At 41.2% G+C, this 23,881-nt stretch overlaps 1 protein-coding gene across 3 annotated transcripts; it reads right to left on the minus strand.

Annotated features, from left to right (window-relative positions):
* Positions 1-441: 441 nt before the first annotated feature.
* ACOX1 (acyl-CoA oxidase 1) lies at positions 442-23,872 on the minus strand. Of its 3 annotated transcripts, none has more exons than XM_081219871.1 (14): positions 23,672-23,872; positions 23,237-23,396; positions 12,633-12,793; positions 9,968-10,075; positions 8,659-8,778; positions 8,403-8,518; positions 7,581-7,750; positions 6,489-6,651; positions 5,482-5,672; positions 4,799-4,978; positions 4,555-4,660; positions 4,278-4,421; positions 3,913-4,119; positions 442-2,861 (listed from the first exon to the last, which is right to left on the minus strand). In XM_081219871.1, the coding sequence occupies exons 1-14, from the start codon at positions 23,778-23,780 to the stop codon at positions 2,811-2,813; spliced, it is 1,986 nt and encodes a 661-aa protein (XP_081075997.1). In that variant the 5' UTR covers positions 23,781-23,872; the 3' UTR covers positions 442-2,810. The 3 variants fall into 3 exon arrangements, with proteins under 3 accessions (XP_081075997.1, XP_081075998.1, XP_081075999.1); XM_081219872.1 differs by lacking the exon at positions 12,633-12,793 and adding an exon at positions 18,474-18,634; XM_081219873.1 differs by lacking the exons at positions 23,237-23,396; positions 23,672-23,872 and adding an exon at positions 18,474-18,628.
* Positions 23,873-23,881: the final 9 nt, after the last annotated feature.

The following is a 23,881-nucleotide window of genomic DNA, read 5'->3' on the forward strand; positions in this document are numbered from 1 at the left end:
AAGAACTAAGATCTAACATTGGTAACTTTAGGAACTGTTAAACACCTCTAGGTATATGGTATCTGAAATTACAAGCAGTGAGTTCTCAGAAAGTACCTGAACGTGGTTAATGTTGCAATTAAGTGAATGTTCTGAAGATAAGCTGCTACTTAGCAGTACTATGTTCTGAAGACAAGAACATAAGGCCCCCGAAGGCTTTGGGGCCAACTGTGCTTTGAGGTCACTAATGTCCAAACACTTAAGTACACCTCGGTATCTACTGAGTAGAGCATGAAGTAGAACTCCAAATACGTGAGGAAGTTATCAACCTTCATCCATTACAAATAGCAAAAACCTCTATGAAACTTCAAAGGCTTATATCGGTATCATCTAACAGAAAAATCTCATTAATTCTACTGAGATTTATCATCATTTTGGAGATTAGGTTGAAATTTATCTGTACTCTTTGTGAAAACGGCTCATAAAAGAACCCAACAGAACCAAACTTATCTGTGGCAAAGTCTGGCTTCTAAGGGACAGCAGGCTGGGTCTGCTGCTTCCTTACGAGCAGCCAAGAGACCTGCATTCCTGCATGGACAGAGCGCTCAGATACTCTGCAACGACAGCACCGAGGCCCGTTCAGTCTTATCTGCTTCGGCAGTTCCCACGCCTTCCTTTTTTTGTTTAGTGTTACCTACACCTGTATCTTAAAATTCTTCATAATTTCAACTTACGTTTAGTTATGTGGCACATTCTTTCCATCTTGATAGTAACAAATTAGTGAGGTTTTACGATATCTTTATTCTTTAATTACAGAGAACAAAGTGCAAGACAAAACCATTCCAATGTTAATAAAAATACTGTCAATATCAGACTGTTTTTAAATAAAACTCAAGGTGCTGGACTGAAGGTGGCTCTGCAGAGTCCACCACCTGTTCCAACCTGCTTAGATCCCAGATCTATGCAGCTGGATTGGGTGGGTGTCATTTCAAACACCCTTAGATCCTGACCATGGATATCCCTCTGTGAATAAGATTTTTAACCCCTAATTGGAAACAATTCTACATTTAACAGGTCAATATTAAGGAATTTGAATTTACTCTCTGTTATTTCCCAAAATCTGATCTAGTCAAAGATATACCCAAATGAGATTAACAGAGTGCTTTTGTACTTCAGTCTTAGCACAATTATCAATCAGTGCTCCTGGCGGAAAGATTAAGGCTTGTGTCAACTGACAGTATTTCTTCTGCTGGACCTTATTTCCTATTACCCGTTCCACTGGGATAGATTTTATGGCAGGTCCCAAGACAGGAATTACATTTCCACTGAATTACATACTACATTCTCAAGACTGATGTTAGAACAACTGGTTTCATGAGGCAGATGTCACAAAGAGTTAACAAAAACAAAAAATCAAGTGACTTGTTTTACACTGATTTTAAGAAAAAATTCATTAAGAGATACATGTTTAGATTTTAAATATAGAGTGATTGTATAAATTAGATTTCAGCTGAAAGGACAATTTAGCAAGTCAGAAAAAGCTCCTAGAAACATACTGAAAATAATGCCAGATATACAATAAGAAACGGATTTTCTATGGAACTTCCATTTATCCTTTAGCCACAGTTTCAATGATTATATTTTCTGATCCAAAAATCAGAACACATGGTTTGTCAAAGGATCTTTCTGTGCAACTCCTGGGTGTAAGAGGCGGCGAGTGATGCTTTTATTTTTGTAAGGCCAGACGCTGTAACCACCGAGCATTTTAACAGCTTACACCAAAGTGACAGAATAGAGGGAATCTGGATTGTTTCAGAAAATTTAGTTAATATGGTCACCAGAGTTACAGTAACCATAACTGATAGCTCTTCCTGCCCTTATTCTACTAAGAAGGAAATGTGACTCTCTTTTTCTCCTTTTTTTTGCCTCTCTCTCAGGAGAGGGAGAGGGAGGAAGAGAGAGAGCGGGAGACAAAACCACTGACTTGGAGGTCCCATCAGCTGCCAAAAGTTATATGTAGAGATAACTTTGCTGTCTACCCCCTCCCAAGAAGTTGGGGCGAAGGGAGCTGTACTGCTACGAGAGCAACAATTTAGGGAAACCCTCCAATGGAAGACTAGTTCCTAATCACATGGGGCAGTGACCCTGCAGTAGCCTGTGCTGAAGAAATCCTTGTGTTAGAAAAAGGCTACTGTGAACAGGTAGACAGGAACAATACACCAGCAAAGGAGGGCAAGCAGGCAGGAAACATGTCAATGTATCAGGCACGCACTCACACTCTCACACTCACACACACACACCAAGTTTCCTGATTAGTTTCTTTCCCTAGTCCCTCTTCTTCAGTCCTGCTTTCTAGCCAGGGCCCACGGCAGAAGTGGTAGGACAATTAGCAGGAAAGCTTGGAAGGGTTCTACCCCCACTTAAAAAATACCTTTGCTTAAAAACACTTGCATATCCAGTGATTAGCAATTAAGATGTGAAAATAATTAACTACTTAGTAGTTAAATTCTACTAATTATCAGAAGTCCTGGCCTCCTGGGATCAGCAGCATTACAGATGGAAGCCACATCGCATTTCTTAAAGCTTTTCCTGAATGCTTAACAGGTCTCTTTCAGTGTTAATTGCACTTGTAAAACACATCTGGTTTTTTCCTTTAATCTCAAATCTGTTCTTTTTTTTTTTTCATTTATAAAAAGAGAAAAGGGTCAATTTATCATTTGCTCTAGCTTTTCTAAATTTGACAAAGATTCCACACAAATTTGTGTGACAGGTACAAGGCGAGTAGAGTATAGTTACTTCTGGGAGCAGATTGAACTTGTCCTCAAGACACTTCAGAGCTTGGACTGCAGTGACTTTAGGTGCTTGTGGTAAGATTCATGGACCTGCAGGGAAGGGAGAGAAAAAAATTACTGATACAGAGTTTGCGATTTAAAGTAGCATACTTGGACTTCCCTGGTGGCGCACTGGTTAAGAATCCGCCTGCCGGGACTTCCCTGGTGGCACGGTGGTTAAGAATCCGCCTGCCAATGCAGGGGACACGGGTTCAAGCCCTGGTCCGGGAAGATCCCACATGCCGCAGAGCAACTAAGCCCGTGCGCCACAACTACTGAGCCTGTGCTCTAGAGCCCGCGAGCCACAACTACTGAAGCCCGTGTGCCTAGAGCCCGTGCTCCGCAACAAGAGAAGCCACCACAGTGAGAAGCCCGCGCACCGCAACAAAGAGGAGACCCTGCTCACTGCAACTAGAAAAAGCCCGCGCGCAGCAGCAAAGACCCAACACAGCCAAAAATAAATAAATAAATAAATATACTAATAAAATAAAATAGCATACTTTTCATCAAGAAGTTATCTGAACCTTATTTGGATCCTGGTTCAAAAAATCCGAAGTGGGGAGAAAAAAAGTATTGAGCTAACTGGGGAAATCTGGACACTGACTGGGTAGTAGTTCATGATATTAAAGAATTATTGTTAATTTGTTTAGGTGTGAGAATGGCACTGTGTTTATGTTTTTTAAGAAGAGTCCTTATCTTTTAGAGATACATACTGAAATATCTATGAATAAAATTATCTGGTGTCTTGGATTTGCTTCAAAATAATTCTTAGCTGGGAGGTTCAGATGAAACGCAACTGGCCATGAGCAGACAGTTGCTGAAACATGACAAAGGGTACGGGGGAGATGCACTGGAGTATTCTATTTGTGTATACATTTGAAATTTTTCAATTGTTGCTAAATAGTTGGGGAAAACTAAAAACCTGCACACTGCAGGAATGACCTTGTTCCCTTCAAAACCTGTTGCTCAAATAAAGAGACTGTCTGAAGTGGCCATGAGAGCTTTCAAAGCTTTCACAGATCATCACTCAGAGGTCTTTCCTGCCTTAATATTTAAATGAACAATTTCAAAACGTGAAAAGACATTGTTTTTCTTTTTTTACCTCTGTTTTGTTCAGTGGGGATTTCTTGGCCCATTCAAACAAGTTTTCATACACATTCCCATCATAGCGGCCAAGCACAGAGCCCAGTGTCACATCCTGAAAATCAAATGCATCAACCAGAGCAACAGCGTCAGGGCGAATCACAGTCAGTAACTCCTTTATGCGCTCATTCACTTGGGTGATTTGAGACTCTGTCATGATGCTCCCCTAAAAGAAACAAGCAAGCAAACAGAGATATTACATAGGTACGTATAAATATATTTATATATGTATATATACACGTACAACCACAAAGTAAACCACAATTATTTTTCTATAAAAAATTAAGAAATACATAAATAAAAGGACTTAAGCTTAGAAAATACCTGAAGAAAATCCCCTGCGTTCCGACTGATTCCATACAGACAATACAAGAGACACAAATTCCTTAAGACGGCTTGGATGGATTTCTCTTGAATTTGGAGGAGTTTTTCTGAAAAGAGCTTAACTGCCACATAGTGGCAATGTGCCTAGATAAAAAGAAAACACCAGAGTGCAAGAACCTTTGAAAAAGACTCAACAGTGATACAGTTTTTGCACTAAGAAAATGAGGGGGGTGGTGAAGGACAGAGAAGGGGAGGGGGAGAGAGGACCATCGCTGACCTCACTTGCTTGAACGAGGTCAACGGAAGTTAGGTTCCATGCTACCTCCTTGCTTTTTCTGTGAGTCACTTCAGTTTGAAGGTTTTTCGCAGCAGTTTCTACTAATCTGTTAAAAAAAGAAAAGAACTGGAAAACTGGAGCTCAAGGAAGTGATCGCTAGTACTTGTGCCTTCCGCCTCTCCCGATAAGCCCCTGGCCACAGAGGCCCCCATGGCCCTGTCCCAGCTCTTGAGGGTGTGCTCACCTGGCCGCACGAAGCTTGTATGCTTCTGTCAGGCTGTCAGGGCTGTTGATATCCACCACGGTGGGCCAGACGGCCACCTGCTGTGGCTGGATGTGCTGGCTGGGCAGGTCATTCAAGTAGGACACCATGCCACACACCAACTTGCCTGAGTGCACCTGGTCATAACTTTTCATCAGGAACCTGAAAGTCACCAGGACACATGCTTTCAGCAACTATGCTTCTCGTGAAACAGAAATAAAACGAACTCCTGAAATGACTTTAAGCTGTGTGACAGCTGTTTCATACTAGCCTGACCCCAAGAAAAAACCGTGGGTCAGGATGGAAGGCAAAAATGACATCTTTCTGGAACAAATGAGAACAGGGCTTCCCTGGTGGTGCAGTGGCTGAGAGTCCGCCTGCCGATGCAGGGGACACGGGTTCGTGCCCCGGTCCAGGAAGATCCCACATGCCGCGGAGCGGCTGGGCCCGTGAGCCATGGCCGCTGAGCCTGCGTGTCTGGAGCCTGTGCTCCGCAACGGGAGAGGCCACAGCAGTGAGAGGCCCGCGTACCGCAACACAAACAAACAAACAAACAAAACCCCAAAAAAACAAATATAATGAGAACAGAAAACATGGCAATAAGAACAGAAAGGACTCGAACATTCTTGAGACCACATATGAGAAATCATGAATTAGATTCTCACCTGGCCGTCTGTAGCATCATGACAGTGTTTTCTCCCTCGAAGGTGCAGGTTGGGGTAAAGTTGACATAAATATTTGGAAGTCCACTGCAGTGAGAATAGCCATGCCCGCCACAAGCCATCCGACAGGCTTCAATACCAGCGTTAGTCGTCCAGGACGTGAAAGCCTTCAGCCCGGCAGTGAGGGCGTGAAGCTGAAGGGGGAAGCACAGGCCATCAGAACATCTGCAGTGCTGACAGCCCGCATTCCAATGAGACACACTTAGCCTCACTTAACAGCACTCATCACTTTCAAAATCACTTGGCAGGGACGTCCCTGGTGGTCCAGTGGTTAGGACTCCACGCTTTCACTGCCAGGGACCCGGGTTCCTGGTCAGGGAACTAAGATCCCACAAGCCACGTGGCGTAGCCAAAAAACAAAAAAACAACAACAAAAAACAAACAAAATCACTTGCTATGCCATGTAAACTGAAAAGCATGCTCATCCGATTGGCCTGAACTAGTAACACTCCCACATTCCCTTCTGAACTGTTTTACTTGGCAAAAAAGGCACCACTTAGGTTCCTTTGATTAATAAATGACCAACGTGGTACAGTAATTTTGAAACTTAAAAACAAACCCACGGCGGCATGGACATATATACACTACCAAACGTAAGGTAGCTAGTGGGAAGCAGCCGCATAGCACAGGGAGATCAGCTCGGTGCTTTGTGACCGCCTGGAGGGGTGGGATAGGGAGGGTGGGAGGGAGACGCAAAAGGGAGGGGATATGGGAACATATGTATATGTATAACTGATTAAATTTGTTATAAAGCAAAAAAAAAATAAAAATAAAAACAAACCCACGCATCTTCGCATCTGATCCACTCTCAATTAGAAAATTTTCTCTATCTTTTGAGAATATATGGATTCTTTTCAAGATACCCCAATGTTTAATTTTCTCTGGACATGATCCAATAGGCAAATATGAACCAGAAGGGTGCCCACAAGGGAACAAGACATGACGCAGACCTCAGGCAGCTCACTCAGGTCCCCTTGGCTGATGTCTTCATTAATCCGATGATAGGTCTCTTTCATGTATGCGCCTACAAACTGGAAGGCATAGGCAGTGGCCAGGAGGGGAAAGAGTTTATACTGCTGGGTTTGATAATCCAAAATCTGTGGTTCTGGTTCACTAAAGCATATAAAAAAAGGGGGAAAAAATTAAATGCCTATACAGAGCTTACTATGTGCCAGGTTCTGGCCTAAGCACTTTGAAAGACTAATTTATCGAGTCCTTATAAAGATCCTGTGAGGTTAACTTTTATTACCCCCATTTTACAGATGGAGAAAATGAGAGGTTAAGAACCTACCCAGGGTAGAGAGCTAATAAGTGGCAGATCCTTGATTTAAATCTAGGGCATTTGGCTATAGAAGACCACATGCTTAACCACCTTGATGAGCTGCCTTAGTTGGACAGGATTTTCTAGCTGACTTTCATATTTTTCTTAGTCTTTCCAGTCTAAGAGAATTGTATCTCATGGCAACTTCCGGAACCAAAGTTCATTAACTTCACAGGAGGAAGACAACGTTAAAGGGGCCTAGATGGCTGAATAAACTATATTCTGACCACAATCTGAGGAGACCCAATGCACTGAGTTAAATATTTGAAGTCTACGCAGGTCTGCTCTTATCAATTTCTTTATTCCTTCTTTAAGAGTAAAAAGCTTATCAAAGAGTCATGCCCAAGTAATAGGCAGTAGTAAGAATAAAGCATGTCCATGAACACAACAGAGAACCAAGTTTAATGTCACTTTCACTATACCCGATTTGTAATTGTTAGTAGCAACTAGAATCTTCACACCACCTTCAGTGTTTTCAACATTTCATTTATAAAGCTCAAGTAATATTACTGTTTTCCTTAGAAGGTTAAAAGTAATAATTACGTGGTTATTCTCATCTTTCCACTTAAGGGAAGTCTAGGTTCTCAGACCCAGTACACTGCCATTCTAGCTAATTTTACAGCAAATGCACTTTCTCCACAACACATTTGGGAATTTTGATATTTGGATGGGGTCCAAGCCAGGTCTTCAGTATCAAGCTCATCTCAGACTCCACCCTTACCCTGGCTTGATTTCAGACTGATGCCTCACGGCACTGTATCGGATGGCAATGGTGCATGCCTTAGACAGAGACCGAGCGGATTCTCCCACAAGGAAGGACCTGATAAACACCATGGTCCCGTAGGTCAGCTTGTTACTCAGGGGTTTCACGTATGTGCCATCAGGTTTCACCTGGAAAAAGAACATGAGATGGATGCTTCCTTCTGTTAAAACCAAGTGGCAGTTTAGGCAAGTCGTTCTCAAAGTGTGGTCCCCAGAAAGGCAGCATCAGCATCACCTGATGCTCAGTCCCCACCCTGACCTCCTAAATCAGAAACTCTGGGGGCCAAGCGCTCTAGGTTTTAGCCAGCCCCCCAGATGATTCTAATGCATGCTAAAGTTTGAGCCCCCACTGGTTTAGCAAAACAAAACATGTTCTTCATACCGGCCAACTGCTTTTGATTTCATGGCCATAATAAAAGCAGCTTCAGAAGTAAAAATCTGTTAGTACCTTCTAAAAGAATAGATCCGGGCTTCCCTGGTGGCGCAGTGGTTGAGAGTCCGCCTGCCGATGCAGGGGACACGGGTTCGTGCCCCGATCCCGGAAGATCCCACATGCCGCGGAGCGGCTGGGCCCGCGAGCCATGGCCGCGGAGCCTGTGTGTCCGGAGCCTGTGCTCCGCAACGGGAGAGGCCACAGCAGTGAGAGGCCCGCGTACCGCAAAAAAAAAAAAAAAAAAAAAAAAAAAAAAAAAAGAATAGATCCTTCTAACCCCGTGATTATCAACAGCCACTGAAATCCCCGTATTTGACACCTCTCCTCCTATTTTCTGTCTAAATATACCTGAGCGTGCTTCATCAGCATGTTTTCCCTGGGAATGCGATAATTGTCCATCTTCAGGTAGCCGTTATCCATCTCATCATAGCCAAATTTGGGGCCAATGTCTCCAACAGTAATACCTACCGCAGATGAAAGTCACAAGGTGTTTATGCTCTGGAATTCCTGGCTTCCCTCCTCTTCTTTAGTTATGTATTATACTTTTTGCAGAAGAAAGTGATTGGTTTAATTTTCACCTCAACATCAGATGAACAATTCTAACCTGGTAAAGGCTTATGGGTCCCAAGTTCACGAATAGGTACAATGAAGGCATGTAATCCACAGCGTTTCCCCTGAGTGATGAGTTGGGCGAGTACTATCGCATGATTTGAAGTCTTTCCAACTGCAACATCAAACAGAACAAGAGAGGGAAGTGATCAAACATTTTTACATTTTCATAGAAACAAAAGAGGGGGAAAAAAAGCATATGTCAAATATAACACTAGATTCCATCAATAAAGTGTGCCCAGAGAGCTTTTCTTATGACAGTGCCATGCCTAGTTTTCAGAAGGAAATCCAGTTAAGCTGATAGTTATTCACTGAATTTTGGCAAAGCAATCCTTCATTTTTTTAAATATATATAAACACATTTTAAATTGAGATATAATTGACATATAACATTGTCTAAGTTTAAGGTGTACAGCATGTTAATTTGATAGCATTTTTAAAAAGTAGGCTTTTTCTACTTATTTTTCATTCATTTACATAAATAAATTTTTAGGATAATCCTAGAACATTACTTTAAATTACATCCTTTTTCTCCATTAAGGCAGGGCTTTCCCAAACAGTAGCCACTAGCCACACGTGGCTGTTTACATTTAAATTAATTATAATTAAATAAAATAAAAGATTCAGTCCCTCAGTCAGCTAGCTACATTTCAAGTGCTCAAAAGCTGAAAGTGGCTAGTAGCTACCATACTGAAGAGCAAAGACAGAGAACATTCCATCGTTGCAGAAAGTACTATGGGATACAGCTGCTTTAAGAGATTTTTGGTTAGCACATCCAGAAATATTTCTTTTTTTGCATGCTAGTTTTTTTCCTATCAAAATGTAACATCCCATATTAAAATATATAACATGAATAACAAAATCCTTCAACCACTAATCTCATCTGAAATATATATCCTAAAACAATAACTCAGAATGGAAGACGGTATTAAATAAATTTCATGTCAAAGCTATCTATAATAAAAATTTGAAAACAACTCAAATGCTTTCCAGTATGGAAATGACTAACCAAACAGGGAAAACTAAATTACTTTAAATGATGACTATGGAAACTATGCTAACACATGAGAATATTTAAATGAAAAACCATGAAAATCAGAGTAAGATAGCTGCCCTTTCTGCGCTTTGCAAAACGTATAAATATCTGTAACATGCAACACAAGAGAATGTGAAATAGCTCAGAATAGTTTAAGCTCTAAGAGCTTTTTCTATATTTCAAAATTATATTCTCATATAAGCTCTACATTCTAAACACATTATAATAAATCTTAAAACATCCAATAACTGTTAAAAAATTCACTTACGCCCACCAGGCCACCACTTGATGGAGGTCACAGTAGGACTATTAAGAATGAACTCCTGGGTTTCAGAGTCATAAGTGGCTGTGGTTTCCAAGCCTCGAAGATGAGTTCCTAAGAAAATGAATTACACCTACTTCAGATAGAATATGGGAAAAAATAGGTACAGGGTAAAATCTCCTGCCCAGTCCTTTAAAGCTTTAGCATTGCAGAGAGTAACAAAATCTAACAACAACAAAACATCTATAGATGAACTACAAATGGTTGATAACCAAGATACGTTATTTCCTATGCTTAATTAATATGTGATTTCCTGATTTGTTCCTATTAAGCTGAAAATATGAATGTCAAGCATATTCCATTTCTGTACTTGATTTAGTGCACTTCTGTGGCAGTGGATATGGAACATTTATTTAGATCAACCAAAAGAAAATGTAAAATAAAGGCAGATTAGAATCGTAGTTTCGTAAGGTCACAGGATACGAATTTAACTGGGAAGTTAACTGACCTTTTAAAGGCATACCTAAGTTGTTAGTGTGCCAATTTCAACTCATTTGTATTGTGTCTACCACACCAATGTAATGTTCTGGAATTCTGTATTATAACAAAGAATGAGAACACGTGACAGGAAGAGACTCGGCTAAAGTTCTTGAAAACCGAGAATTTATTTCAGAATGAATGCTAGAAAGGAAAACAAGAACTTAAAAAGTTATAACCAGGACTTCCCTGGCGGTCCAGTGGTTAAGACTCCGCGCTTCCAATGCAGGGGGCGCGGGTTCGATCCCTGGTGGGGGAACTGAGATCCCACATGCCTCGCAGTGCGGGGGGGAAAAAAAAAGTTATAATCATTATGCGGAAAAGACCTGCAACAGTGACTTTTTTAAATTTCTAAAAGTCCAATAATAAGGTCCAAGTTCACCCTGCAGACTCAACGCTAAGCCTTAACTTATTCCTGGCTGGTTCACTAGTGTGACTAGGAAGAGTTTCCATTTTTATGCATAATGGAGATGGACAGGGATTCGTGTTTTAAATCCTAATACAAACGTGCCAAAATTATTTGAAAAAAGTTACAGAAAAATGTTCTAAGTGACACCCTCCCTAGTAATACTATCCTGTAGCCAATGCTGAGAACCTTCTACCAAATTGCTTTGATAATGCCAGATCTCATTAAACACTTAAACTGTGAAACACTTAGAAACTCCCGAGTTAAATAACGGAAATGGACAGTTTATGTGTGATCCACAACCTTTCCCTGTGTGGGAATCAACGAATCAGACACTAAGACTCCTTTCACCAAAGAAGAAACTTTTATAGAAAACGAGGTAGCATATTAAACAGAACAGGTAATGACAAAACGTTTTCAAATGCACAACTGGATCAAACAGTATTCCACTTTGAGCCTTAGGAAAATCCTCTAAAATACTATTTACACGGAAGCTGAAAGCCAAATTAGCAATCAAATGAAGATAAAGTTGTACAGGAATAAGGAGCAAGTGGAAAATATACACTAGACCAGCTGTTCTGAAATGTCTGAGTAGGAAAAGAGAAGCCAGAAGTAAATGAATGGCAAACACAGATACCAATGTGGAACGGATGCTACCAGGCACAGCCACCACCTCCAGCCCCATCCAGTTCACAGGAAAAGACAGGTGAGGGATGGAAAGAAAAAAGAAAGGTGGTGCAGGGACTTTCCTGCTGGCGCACTGGTTAAGAATCCGCCTGCCAATGCAGGGGACACAGATTCCATCACTGGTCCGGGAAGATCCCACATGCTGCGGAGCAACTAAGTCTGTGCACCACAACTACTGAGCCTGCACTCTAGAGCCCGCGAGCCACAACTACTGAGCCCACGTGCCACAACTACTGAAGCCTGCGCACCTAGAGCCCGTGCTCCACAATAAGAGAAGCCACGCAATGAGAGGCCCACGCACCACAATGAAGGGTAGCCCAACTCTCCGCAACTAGAGAAAGCCCACGCACAGCAATGAAGACCCAACGCAGCCAAAAATAAATAAATAAATAATTTTTTTTTTTAAAAAAAAGAAGAAAGGCAGTACATACAGAGTGTGAAATCAACTGCCCACAAGTACAACTTATCTTATTTTTTCTAAACTGTGGCCAAAGCCACTTTCAGAACTTTACTGAATTTACTGAATCAAGGCACAAATAATGTCAAGGTACAAAATGCTGCATGTTTTGGTTATAGAAGCCACTCATTTCCCTTCAGCAAGTCAAAGAGCACACATTCTATTAATCTGTATTTCTTCTGCAATCTGTGCAAGTTCATTAAGGTATCAGTAGCAAAGATAATCAGATAGTAATGAAGAAAAAGAGATGGGTTCAGACTCTATATACACACAAATTCCATACAACTTCAGTAAACTTGAAAAATCACTTATTAAGTAAGGCCTGACTTGTAATTCTTGACCTTCTGAAGGGGAACCATGAACAATCCATCAGCATGTCTGTGATAATATAAGCTTTAATTTCCACCGACCAAAGCATTGTCTATGCCAAGACTTATATGTGTGAAAACCCTGCAGAAACACTGCATTTAAACAGATCTTACACAGCACGTGGACGTGCCACTGCTGACAAGTTGTGGACACTCTATGCATGCTAAGCTCGAAGAGCCCCACCCAACCCAGAAGGTAGACTGAATGCACCGTACCATGACCCATCTCTGTCTGGGCATAAGTGCCAATGATCTCCAAGTTCCAGGCGGGCACGAAGAAGCGTTCCTGCTGTTCCTCGGTTGCCTGGTGAAGCAAGGTGGGCAGGAACATGCCCAAGTGAAGATCCAGAGGCCCAGACTGCCCTCGGTGCACAAAGCTTCAAAGAAATACCAAGGATGGGCATTTGAGAGAAGATTATCAGGTGTGAGAGAATCAGCAATTTGAACAAACAGAGGAAGGGAAGGAGAAAAAAACCCTTCTGTTAAGTATGAATTAATGGGTGGACTTTATCATGGATGGGAGCACTGCCCCGTCTGTATTACTTTATAACTCTTAGCTATTTCCATTTTTCTTATGTTGGCGAGAAGTACTTTCTAATGTTACTCATCTCTAAAATTAATTAATCTCGGTAGGGATTGGCTACCGATGCCAAAGCCTGTGCAGCACAAGACCATGTGAGCAAGGCAGAGGATTCGAGCCTTGCAATTAAAGTAAATAAAAAACCTGAAAAGGCTGGATGGAATGGAGAATTTAAGTTGTACAATGACATTTATTCTAATGAAAAGTTGAGACAAAAGAACATAGTGGTTCTCTTGGACAAAAGTTATTCCAGGATCTAATTCCAATAATGCTTCTAGGCTAGAATCTTTTCTGTTTGTCCATAAAACATCCAGCATTAATCCACATTCCTCACATAATTCTGGTCATTTCATTTGGATCCATCACAAATAACCAGCCACATGCTACTGAAACAATGTAATACAAAAACTGACAGTGCTCTTCATCCCAATAATTAATTTCAGAAATAAAAAGACATGCGATTTTTAGTGAAGACCGTAACATTTACAAATAACAGATTCATGCATAACAAGCTCTCCATTATAATTATATGGGAATTATCACAAACGATACTAAACATGTTAGTTGTCATTTTAAATCCACTTTCTAGGGCCTCCCTGGTGGCGCAGTGGTTGAGAGTCCGCCTGCCGATGCAGGGGATACGGGTTCGTGCCCCGGTCTGGGAGGATCCCATATGCCGCGGAGCGGCTGGGCCCGTGGGCCATGGCCTCTGGGCCTGCGCGTCCGGAGCCTGTGCTCCGCAACGGGAGAGGCCACAACAGTGAGAGGCCCGCATACCGCAAAAAGAAAAAAAAAAAAAAAAAAAAAAAAAAATCCACTTTCTAAAGTCATTCTTTTCCATTTAAAATTTGCAGGTGCCTTAAACTTTTATGTGAATTTATTTCTAATAGGAAATAGTTCTATATGGCTTTGTAATGTTGCATGCTACTGGCATTTTATTTAACTTCCAGCTCAAAATTAATCAATTCTATATTACTCTTACTGTGCTCATTACCTTAGAAATGAGCCTAAACATTTCAGTTTCAAAATTTCTCCAATTGTTCCACCTGAGGAGGAGAATAATCAGGACAGGGTGCTCTAGGCAGGGGCTGACATGTGATGGCTTCCAAAGAGGCTGGGGGTGGGCTGAGCTTTCAGCTAACCAATCACATAAAGATTGAAGAATGCATGAATAACTTTCTCATTTTACAGAGAAATTAAAGCTGAGATGAACTATGTGTCTTCAGGTCAAAAAGATAATGGCAAAACAAGGACAAGAATCTCATCTCCTAATCACGTCTTCTAGTGCAACCTGGGCTGAGGACAACGGTGGGGACACTAGAAAGACTTGCCAAAATCAGAGCTAGACTTGGAAGCATCAAAGTGGAAATCCTGTAAGATGTCACCACTGGTGCAAACTGGGTGAAAGGTTCACGGGACATCTCCATGCTATTTTTGCAACTTCCTACGAATCTGTAATCATTTCAAAATAGAAAGTTAAAAAAAAGAAAAAAAGTGGAAATCCCTGGAAAAACACATTACAGGGATGAGAGAGTACCTTTCACGCACAGACAAGAATGTCAACTGTGCTGTTTTTAAAAGAATGAGGTGTAGGAAGAAAAATTAATGTGCGCCTAGGAGCTAAAAGAAGAAAACTCTAAGTAGGACTGAAAGCTGTGGCCTGGGGCCAACCACTCACAGTGTTGAGAGGCTACTTTCCATGACTAGAAACCAGAGCGATTCCTGGTGAAGGAGAGGCCATTCAGAGGCGCCCATCAGACTCGTCACGGGTAGGCGTGTATTTGGGAATAATGAGGGGCACCAAGGGTTACCACAGAGTACACACTCAGGAGGGCAGGGGTAAAACTACTTATAATCAGAAACCGTCTTGAAGCAGAAAAATGTTTTCAGTAGAAAAATGTCTCTTGTGACGAGGATAAGGATTATTCAGAAGTGGATGAAATGCAGAAATGTTACAGGGAGAAAGTGACCTGGATAGTTTTTGATTTAAATCAAGTATTTGCTATACTCTTTATGCATGATAAAGATCATATATTATTTTTAATTAATTTATTTTAAAATTGCAAAGCACCACATTTTGCTTGGTAAAGAGCTGGAGTCGATTCTTCCAAAACCGTAACACCAGAAGGCCTTCCCAGGCTCTGCTACATGATACAGGGCTGGGAAGGCTAGCAGTCAATACTGAGGACAAAATGATTAGATTAATAATATATGAGAAAGGAAGAAATCAAAATTGCATCTCCACGGACAGTATGATTATAATCCTAGGAAATCAACAAAAACAAAACATCATCAATAATAAATGAATTTAGAAAAACCAGGATTAAAAAAAAAATCACTCATTCTTATCCATTAGAGCTATTCAAATAGAAAACCGTGGTAAAGAGAAAGGTGATTTATAACAGCAACAAAATATTTTAAAAATCTGTTAAGTAATTTAGCTCAGAATATTATAGATTTAATTAAGAGAAAATATAAATACCTAATTAGGATGAATAAAAGATATGAAAATGGACAATAGGAAAGAAATTGCTAATTCTTGTCTGAGAGGACTAAGTAAAATTAATACTTCCCAAGAGAATACAGGGATTTAAGGTAATGGGTTTTAAATTCCTACAGAATATGTTTTCGAACTTGGCAAATGAGATCAGAATTCATCTAGAAGAATAAGTATGCAAGAACACCAAATACATATAAATTGAAATATAGCAATAGTAGGCTTATTCTATCAGATTTTTAAATATCTTAAAAAGCAACAATGAGCCAAAGCTTATGACGTTAGGAGAAAAATAAAGAAAAAAATTAATGTAATATATTTAAGGTTCCATAAATAAACTGAAACTATTACAAAACTCTAAGATGAACCAGAAAGAACATAACAAGGGGAAAGAGCTACTAGTTAATAAACATAAAAATAGTATGGGGTTCACTCATCTCTGTATCATACACAAGTCAAAGCATTAAACACAAATCAAACAAACAAAAAAGGGAATAAAATAGAAGATAATTATCCAAGATACGGGAAGAAGAAAATTTATACCTACTCAGAGAAGGATGCATTGAATACATAAGGGCAAAATGTTTAATCAAACAGAGGCAATAGAAAGAAATATTGGAAGGATACAATAAAATCTTGTAAGATCAATATGCAGATTCTATTTATTCAGTACTCAAAGGAGAAAAAAAAGGCAAGAAGAATTCCCATTAAGTGGCCAGAACGTGAAATGATCAAATACCTGTGAAGACCAAACACATTACTTGCTTTGTGACCTGGAGAAACGTACAGTCAGGATAATACCCCTGGACCACGTCCCAGACTGTCCCTTTAACACCAGAACCCCAGGAAGAGGGTGCCCTCCTTGGCCCAGGCCTCTCTGCCTTTGATTAAGGCTCGCGCACCCACAGACCAAATGTGTGTTGGGGCTTGTGTGCCTATATAGACAGGTGTGTATTTAGAGGAGGGAAGACACAATTCTAGAGGGAAGAGAGAAAACTGGTGACCTAGACTTTCTGCAAGTGGTTGAATTTTAAGATTCTTGAGGATTCTGGAATAAGCCTGAGAAATTTTGAGTCTCTCACTTCTCAGCAGCTACCTAGAGGTGAAAGAATCCCAAACTCGAAGTTACAGCCAATTCTGTGAGAACACTTAGATAATCACTGTTGACCGTTCTAAGGTCTCAGAATTTAAATGGTCAAATCTTCATCCTGTACAAGTTGCTCTATTTCCAATCCCGTTGATGTTGAAGTACTTTTTATATATTCTACATAAGACTGTACTGTCACAGGATGCAAATTAGCCAACAAACTGACTGGCTTCTCTGGAAAAGAACAGCAGTCAGTGAAGCACAACTAATATGAACTGACAAAGTTCCAGCAAGAAACAAGACCTAATCTTAAAACTCTGTTCTCTAAATAAACCATAGAGATTGAGACAAAGTTGGTTCGAATACAAGAAAGCATTCGAAAACTAGAAGGAATAAGGGAAAGAAAACTCTAACAAAGACAAACTCGCCCAGAGCAACACAGGACCTCAGTCCAACATTCCAGGCTCCTCAAACCAGTGAAGTTCAAGTCTTCATTTCCTCCTGTCTTCCTTCAAATATACATTTGAAATGTACCTTATAAATAGAGGCAGAAGGATTAGACCAACAAGAGATACACAGATCAGACTCACTTAGCCTCACAATAGTTTACATCTTATGCCCCCTATTTCAAAGCTATCTCAAGATAACAAAACATGGGCTTCCCTGGTGGCGCAGTGGTTGAGAGTCCGCCTGCCGATGCAGGGGACACGGGTTCGTGCCCCGGTCTGGGAAGATCCCACATGCCGCAGAGCGGCTAGGCCCGTGGGCCATGGCCACTGAGCCTGCGCGTCCGGAGCCTGTGCTCCGCAACGGGAGAGGCCACAACAGTGAGAGGCCTGCATACCGCAAAAAAAAAAAAAGATAACAAAACATGAGCGCACACTCCAAGACAGGAACATTGTAGGAACGTGATATTCCTTCTGTTAGGACACCTTCCTTCAGGTCTGTCATCTCAGTGTTGATCATCGATCATCCTGAAGATGGCCATGGGTGTTTGGCAGGGTGTTCATAAAACTGTACCAAGACCAGAATCTGCAGTTCCCACAGGCACTATGGGAAAGAACATTTCCTTAAACCAATGTGCAAACCAAAAAGCACCAAATCAAACACAAAAATGAAGTCTTCCTGATATCTGCATCCTTTTCTCACTCTTTTTCTTTACTTTTCTTTATTTACATAAGGGAAGCATTATGAACCGGGCAGCTCAAATTCCAAGACACTCAAACCTGTCAGTGGCCTCATCTATGAAAACAAACCTGTTTCACAAGACTGAACACACAACTTTTTGAAAGTAGCCAGGTTTTTAGGAACAATTTAACCAAGAATTACTGATAATATAAAGTCCACGGACATGAATAGAAAAATGAATAAAAAGAAATGAAGAGCATCATGGACTTTTTCCCAAACCATCTCACAACCTTCACCACTCTAACCCTCTGCCTGTTTAAAATCCACATCTTTAACTTCATTAAAGCAGAGCATCTTCCAGATGCTGCTGAGGCATGAACCCTCTTCAGAATTTTCAACGAAGTCTTTAATCAGACACCAATACAATGGGGCGCTTTGCCATATTTTCAACCCCATCTTTCCAAACTGCTCAACACCCATTTTAATGGGTGTATGAAGCAATGGTAACGAGCCTTAAAAAATAACAATGACAGATGCTTCAGGCCAGAGTCTTGGACCAGTTTAAGGGGAAAGAAACTATCAGAAAATAAGAGGCTGAATTTTATTTAAGATTTAACAATTTAAAAATAAAACCCCAAATGTGTAGCAGCAGGAAAAAGTCAAATGCCAGGAGTCATTTTTGTTTGTTTGTTTGTTTTGCCAGGAGTCCTTTGTTAACTGAAGTCCTGAGGTGGGTTACCCGCTGAGCCTCAAACATGGACTAACCGTGGCCCATTTCCGTCTGGGCGTAGGTGCCAATTATCTCGAGTCCTTTGGATGAAGGCAGCCATTTCTCTTGCTGAGCAGTGGTGCCCTGATTCAGCAAGGTAGGAATAAACATGGAGTAATTGAGGCCCACAGGTTCCACAAAATTGACCAAATGTAGTCTACGGGAGAGAAAAGAAAAGGATCTCAGCCTTACTCTGGAAAGTAGTAGCATTCTACTACCAATCCTGCCAGATAGCTGTGGCCCTGAGGATGAAGGTTAGAAAAATTTAAACCCCTTTCTTATGAAATTAAGACTAATATTTATCATTTACTACCTAAAAAGCCAACAGCAGAATCTAGTGGAATCTCTTCTCCCCCTAGTCATTTCAGGGCCAGAATTCTGAATTTCATACTTAATCCAGGAAGCAAATTCTACCATGTTTTAGCCTCAACCCCCTTTTGTTTATTATATTGTTGGTGTTATTTGTTAGTTTGATTTTTTGGAGGGTTTACCTGTTTGTTTTTGCATTATTTTCAGGTTTTACTTGTTTCGAAAATCAAAAGACACTCCACAGAACACTTATTTGTTGACCTGTTAAAATGTCCCAAAGAAGAATAATTTAAACTATCTTTCCCTAGTAACCAAAGCAAATGTCCAGGATAGTACATATACATTCTGGGGCCAAAGCACATATCTCTAAAGGCCTTCAGAGCTTAGAGACAGCTAAGTAGGTAATGTGAGTGTTAAAAATTTATCACAAACGGTCTTTGAAAATTATTCCAGATTAAGGGAACTCTAATCATAATGAAATTCAGTCTTCAACGATTTTCTCACAAAAAAGAATCTGTGAGATAGTCAAAATATGAGTTATGTACACTAGTCAGCCTCGGCTACATTGTGCTATAGATTTTTTAGGGGTCTATTCTGTCAGATCTATCTATACAGAGAGCTTCAGGGGCTTCCCGGGTGGCACAGTGGTTAAGAATCTGCCTGCCGGGCTTCCCTGGTGGCGCAGTGCTTGAGAGTCCGCCTGCCGATGCAGGGGACATGGGTTCGTGCCCTGGTCCAGGAAGATCCCACATGCCGCGGAGCGGCTGGGCCCGTGAGCCATGGCCGCTGAGCCTGCGCGTCCGGAGCCCGTGCTCCGCAATGGGAGAGGCCACAACAGTGAGAGGCCCACGTACCGAAAAAAAAAAAAATAATAAGAAAAAAAAATCTGCCTGCCAATGTAGGGGACATGGGTTCAAGCCCTGGTCCGGGAAGATCCCACATGCAGCGGAGCCACTAAGCCCGCGAGCCACAACTACTGAAGCCCACGCGCCTAGAGCCTGTGCTCCGCAATAAGAAGAGCCACCACAATGAGAAGCCTGTGCACCGCAATGAAGAGTAGTCCCCGCTCGCCGCAAAAGAAAGCCCGCACGCAGCAACAAAGACCCAACACGGCCAAAAATAAAAATAAATAAAATAAATAAATTTATTAAAAAAAAGAAAAAAATATAGCTTAGGGTACAAAGTAAGTACCACCTAACTGACCCTCATGACTTTTCAAGGGATGGATTGGAAGCAGTATCACCGCCAGCCTATCCTGGCTTGTACAAAAGCAGAGCATGAATTAAGGGAAAGGCGGGGTAGGCTGCCAATTCACATCTGGGGAGGCCCTGAAACCATCCCACCACCTTTCAGGGGTGCTGGGGACAGATTCAAACATCCAAGGAATGCCTGGACTAGCCAACATCAGAAATGCTTTTTAACCCTGAGGTTCTATGATTTTCACACAAATATCAAATATTAATTTAAACTGAGGGCTTCCCTGGTGGCACAGTAGTTAAGAATCCACCTCCCAATGCAGGGGACATGGGTTCGAGCCCTGACCCGGGAAGATCCCACATGCCGCGGAGCAACTAAGCCTGTGCGCCACAACTACTGAGCCTGTGCTCTAGAGCCCGTGAGCCACAACTACTGAGCCCACGTGCCACAACTACTGAAGCCTGCGTGCCCTAGAGCCTGTGTTCTGCAAGAGAAGCCACTGCAATGAGAAGCCCGCGCACCGCAACAGAGTAGCCCCTGCTCGCCGCAACTAGAGAAATCCTACGCACAGCAACAAAGACCCAATGCAGCCAAAAGTAAATAAATTTTAAAAAAATACCTTGAAAAAAAAAAACCTTAAACTGAAAGGAGAGAAAGAGGGGAAAGGAGGTATAGGAACAGCAGAGGTGAGTTCTAAGTAACACCAATCAGCAGCAGCTTCCTGCTACTGTACTAGAAAAAGAAGTAAGGCACTTTGCAAAACATACCCATCACTAAAGTGGAGATAAGTAATGAGGAGATAAATGTAGAAACTGGCCTCTTAACGGCAAGGGCACCACAGCACTCCCTTACAACCATGCTTTACTAAAGGAGGAAATGAACCTGCGAGAATTTCTGAGAAATAAAACCAGTAATTCAGGTGCTAAAAATGGTGGCAATATAAGACCCTCCCAATCCCTTGAGGGAATTGAGGAGGCTCTGGGTTGGTAAAATGATGACACTGACACGAAATAATTAACTCTAGGAAACTGAGAGGGAAAAATATGTGACACAAAATAAAGACTGTCAAATACTTATGTTTTCATAAACATACTGAGACTTTTTTTTTTTGAGGCCACTTGAAAGTTAACTCAAGAACAAAATCTGAGTGTTTGTTTTTAAGTTATGTTTAATCCCTCCTGAAGATGCTTTTCAAGCAACTAGCTTTAAAAACCTAATAAGGATAACAGAAACCATGAATGATTCTCATCAGAATTTTAAATTACTTTTAAGAATATTTTACAGTTTTTGCGTAGCAAACTGTATAGTTAAAAGACAAAATTACAGGAAAGGAGATTAGGAAAGTAACTCCTATTCCCCAAACAGCAAAGTCTTATTTTCTCAAGGAATGGAGAGGTGAATTCTTTCACTGCTCAAGTTGAGAAATCTCAAAGTACTTTACTAATACTTTAGTCAATTTCAACATACTCTCATGAGTTTTATTTTGTGATAGAGAAATTGGATGTAAAAGAGACCGGTAAATGCCCAAAATCCCCAGAGAAATATTACTATATTTCATTAATTATAGCATCCCTCTCCTCACAGCCAATTTTAGCATTTAAGAAATCTGATGCATCTCACAATTAATGGTACATCATAGTTAACTTTGTTAGTGATACATAAGACATGGGTGTGAGTGACAATCGATGGCGTTCAGTAATTGCCAAGACTAATTTTCAATCCCCTTCTCTAACATACATCGATCTCCCTGTCACATCCCAGAAATACTGGAAAGATGTCAAAGGGTAAGCCAAAGTTTGTACTTTGTATTTCCCAAATAGTGAGGTCTGTGTCATAAAAAATGATACGCAAAACAGTTGGCTGGTGTCCACTGATCCTTAACTCACATAAAGGACTTTATTTCGTTGTGACTTCACTGGGGTCTGGTTACACGTTATGCACCACCACAGATCATGAAATCTTCTAACCAACTCTGAAACATACGGCATCAGCCATCTTAAAGTAAAACAAAACAAACCTCCTCTTTTGTGTTGTTTTAAGGAAGAACAAAATCTTACTAATTTTTTAAAGTTCACAGACCGAACTCAGGAAAATTAGAAACATAATCTTCTAGGAGTTACTCCACCTCAGTATCCTCACAGCCATGAGTTACAAACTTTAAAAATAAAAAAAAAAAGCATTTGGAAGTTAGTAAGCACTCTGACTGGACTACCAAATTAACTGTATTTTTGTAACTAAAATGCAAAGGAGTTCTGAGTGTGGTCCTAAGGGCTGGAGTAAATCATTTCCTCTTGACAATAACAACCAGGTCAAACTGAAAATAATTATATACCACAGGTAATTGCAGCAGTAGTATAAGGGAGGAATGCCTATTGCTACATAAAGGCAGAACTTGTAACATGTTTCATTTTTCTTGGCTCTTAAATATGTACCATTCACACCATTTATTCTTTATTGATGAAAATATTGGAGTTCTTCTAAAATGTAGAGGCCTAAAACAGGAAATGCCCAGGAATAAGCGAGAAGTGTAAGAGATGCTGAAAGTCAAAGAAATCTTGTACTAAGATCATATAATTATAGTGTTTATTTACATAAAGGCAAAAAAAAAGTTTTATTTCTAATCTAAAAACACAACAAAAAGCAGATGGTCTGAAAAAAGGACATACTCTTTTCAGCAGCAGGACCAAGGCATGTTTTTATGAGGTCTTGTATGACAGGGGAGCCATTTAAATACCATCACCAGATTCAACAATGCTGGGTTGAGTACTTTATACTCATTCTGAGGTTTGACTAAAGTTCTTCTTCATCCACCCACATTTTCCATTATTTTAAACTCAAGATCTACACACATATGAAAATACAAACTGTTACTGCTCCAAAGTATTTAATATTTGGTCCTTGCAACTGAAAACATCCTTCCAAATGCAGCTTCTAAATTTAGCAGGCCTCCTTCTTACAAAAAGCAAAGTCATTCTGTATTTAAATCACTCAAAACTGAGACATCTGGGCCGAATTTGTATGATTCTTGAGATAGAAAATTATAGCATTTCCATGATCAATTTTTTACAAATGCCATCCCTTTAAAAGGCTTAAATACAAAAGTAAACATTATTTTCGACACAAATAACTTCAAAATGGCGTGAAAATATGCCAATTCGAGTCTTCAAACGTCAAGCACGATGAAAAAGGACGCCGCAGATTGCGGATTTGAAGTTTTGGCTTAGGCACTTGATCTAAGCTAAGGCATACCTACTTTTTAAACCACATGATTTCAGCAGGGTCTGCGATGTTAAACTTCCTCATCTTCTCCACCATGGTAGCACTCTTCCTAACAGCCACCTCGTAACGCTGGCTACGACTGAGGAAATTCAAGTCCTCATGCTGGAAGTCTGGGTCTTTCAGAATCAGGTTCTCTGGTAGGGAGTTAAAGGGTATCAAGAGGAAGACAGAAATTCAGGGCTCCGTTAAAGCTCCCTGGGTCACAGCAGGTTTCAGACTCACGGGCACAGGTCCCCTCTCGTTATAGGCGATTCCCCCAGCCAGAGCCGCCCCTGGAAATGGGGCTCCCGGCTCCCCTAAAGCTGGGCCAGAGGCTGCGGCCTACGCCCTACAGCGCCCCCCGACTCCTCCCGGAGGGAGTCTCAAGCTTTGCTCGGGGAAGGAAGGAGGCCTGGCCCGCCGCCCTCACCGATCTCTCGACGGCGCCGGGTGTTCTCGGGGCTGCCGTCCAGGACGTGCGTGAGCAGCTCCGGGTTGAAGCTGGCGGCGGCCCGCTCCTTCTGCAGGTCCTGGTTCATGGTGACGGCCAGCAGAGGCAGCGGAGGCCGAGGCGGCGGCAGCAGCGACAGCGAGTGTCCGGACCTCCAGCGCGGGCCCGGCCCTAAGAGCCTCCCCACGA

Source organism: Mesoplodon bidens (assembly GCF_964165515.1).
Source record: "Mesoplodon bidens genome assembly, chromosome: 19".
In the NCBI taxonomy this organism is placed as follows: domain Eukaryota; kingdom Metazoa; phylum Chordata; class Mammalia; order Artiodactyla; family Ziphiidae; genus Mesoplodon; species Mesoplodon bidens.

What these genes read in the sequence shown, in the direction of transcription:
- ACOX1 (XM_081219871.1), bottom strand. Translation starts at nt 23,780, where the DNA reads ATGAACCAGGACCTGCAGAAGGAGCGGGCCGCCGCCAGCTTCAACCCG. An exon ending in CCAGACAGAGATGGGTCATG is followed by an intron (nt 10,076 to 12,632) that starts GTACGGTGCATT and finishes TCATTTTCTTAG; the next exon opens with GAACTCATCTTCGAGGCTTG. An exon ending in ACGCAGGGGATTTTCTTCAG is followed by an intron (nt 4,120 to 4,277) that starts GTATTTTCTAAG and finishes TGTTTCTTTTAG; the next exon opens with GGGAGCATCATGACAGAGTC.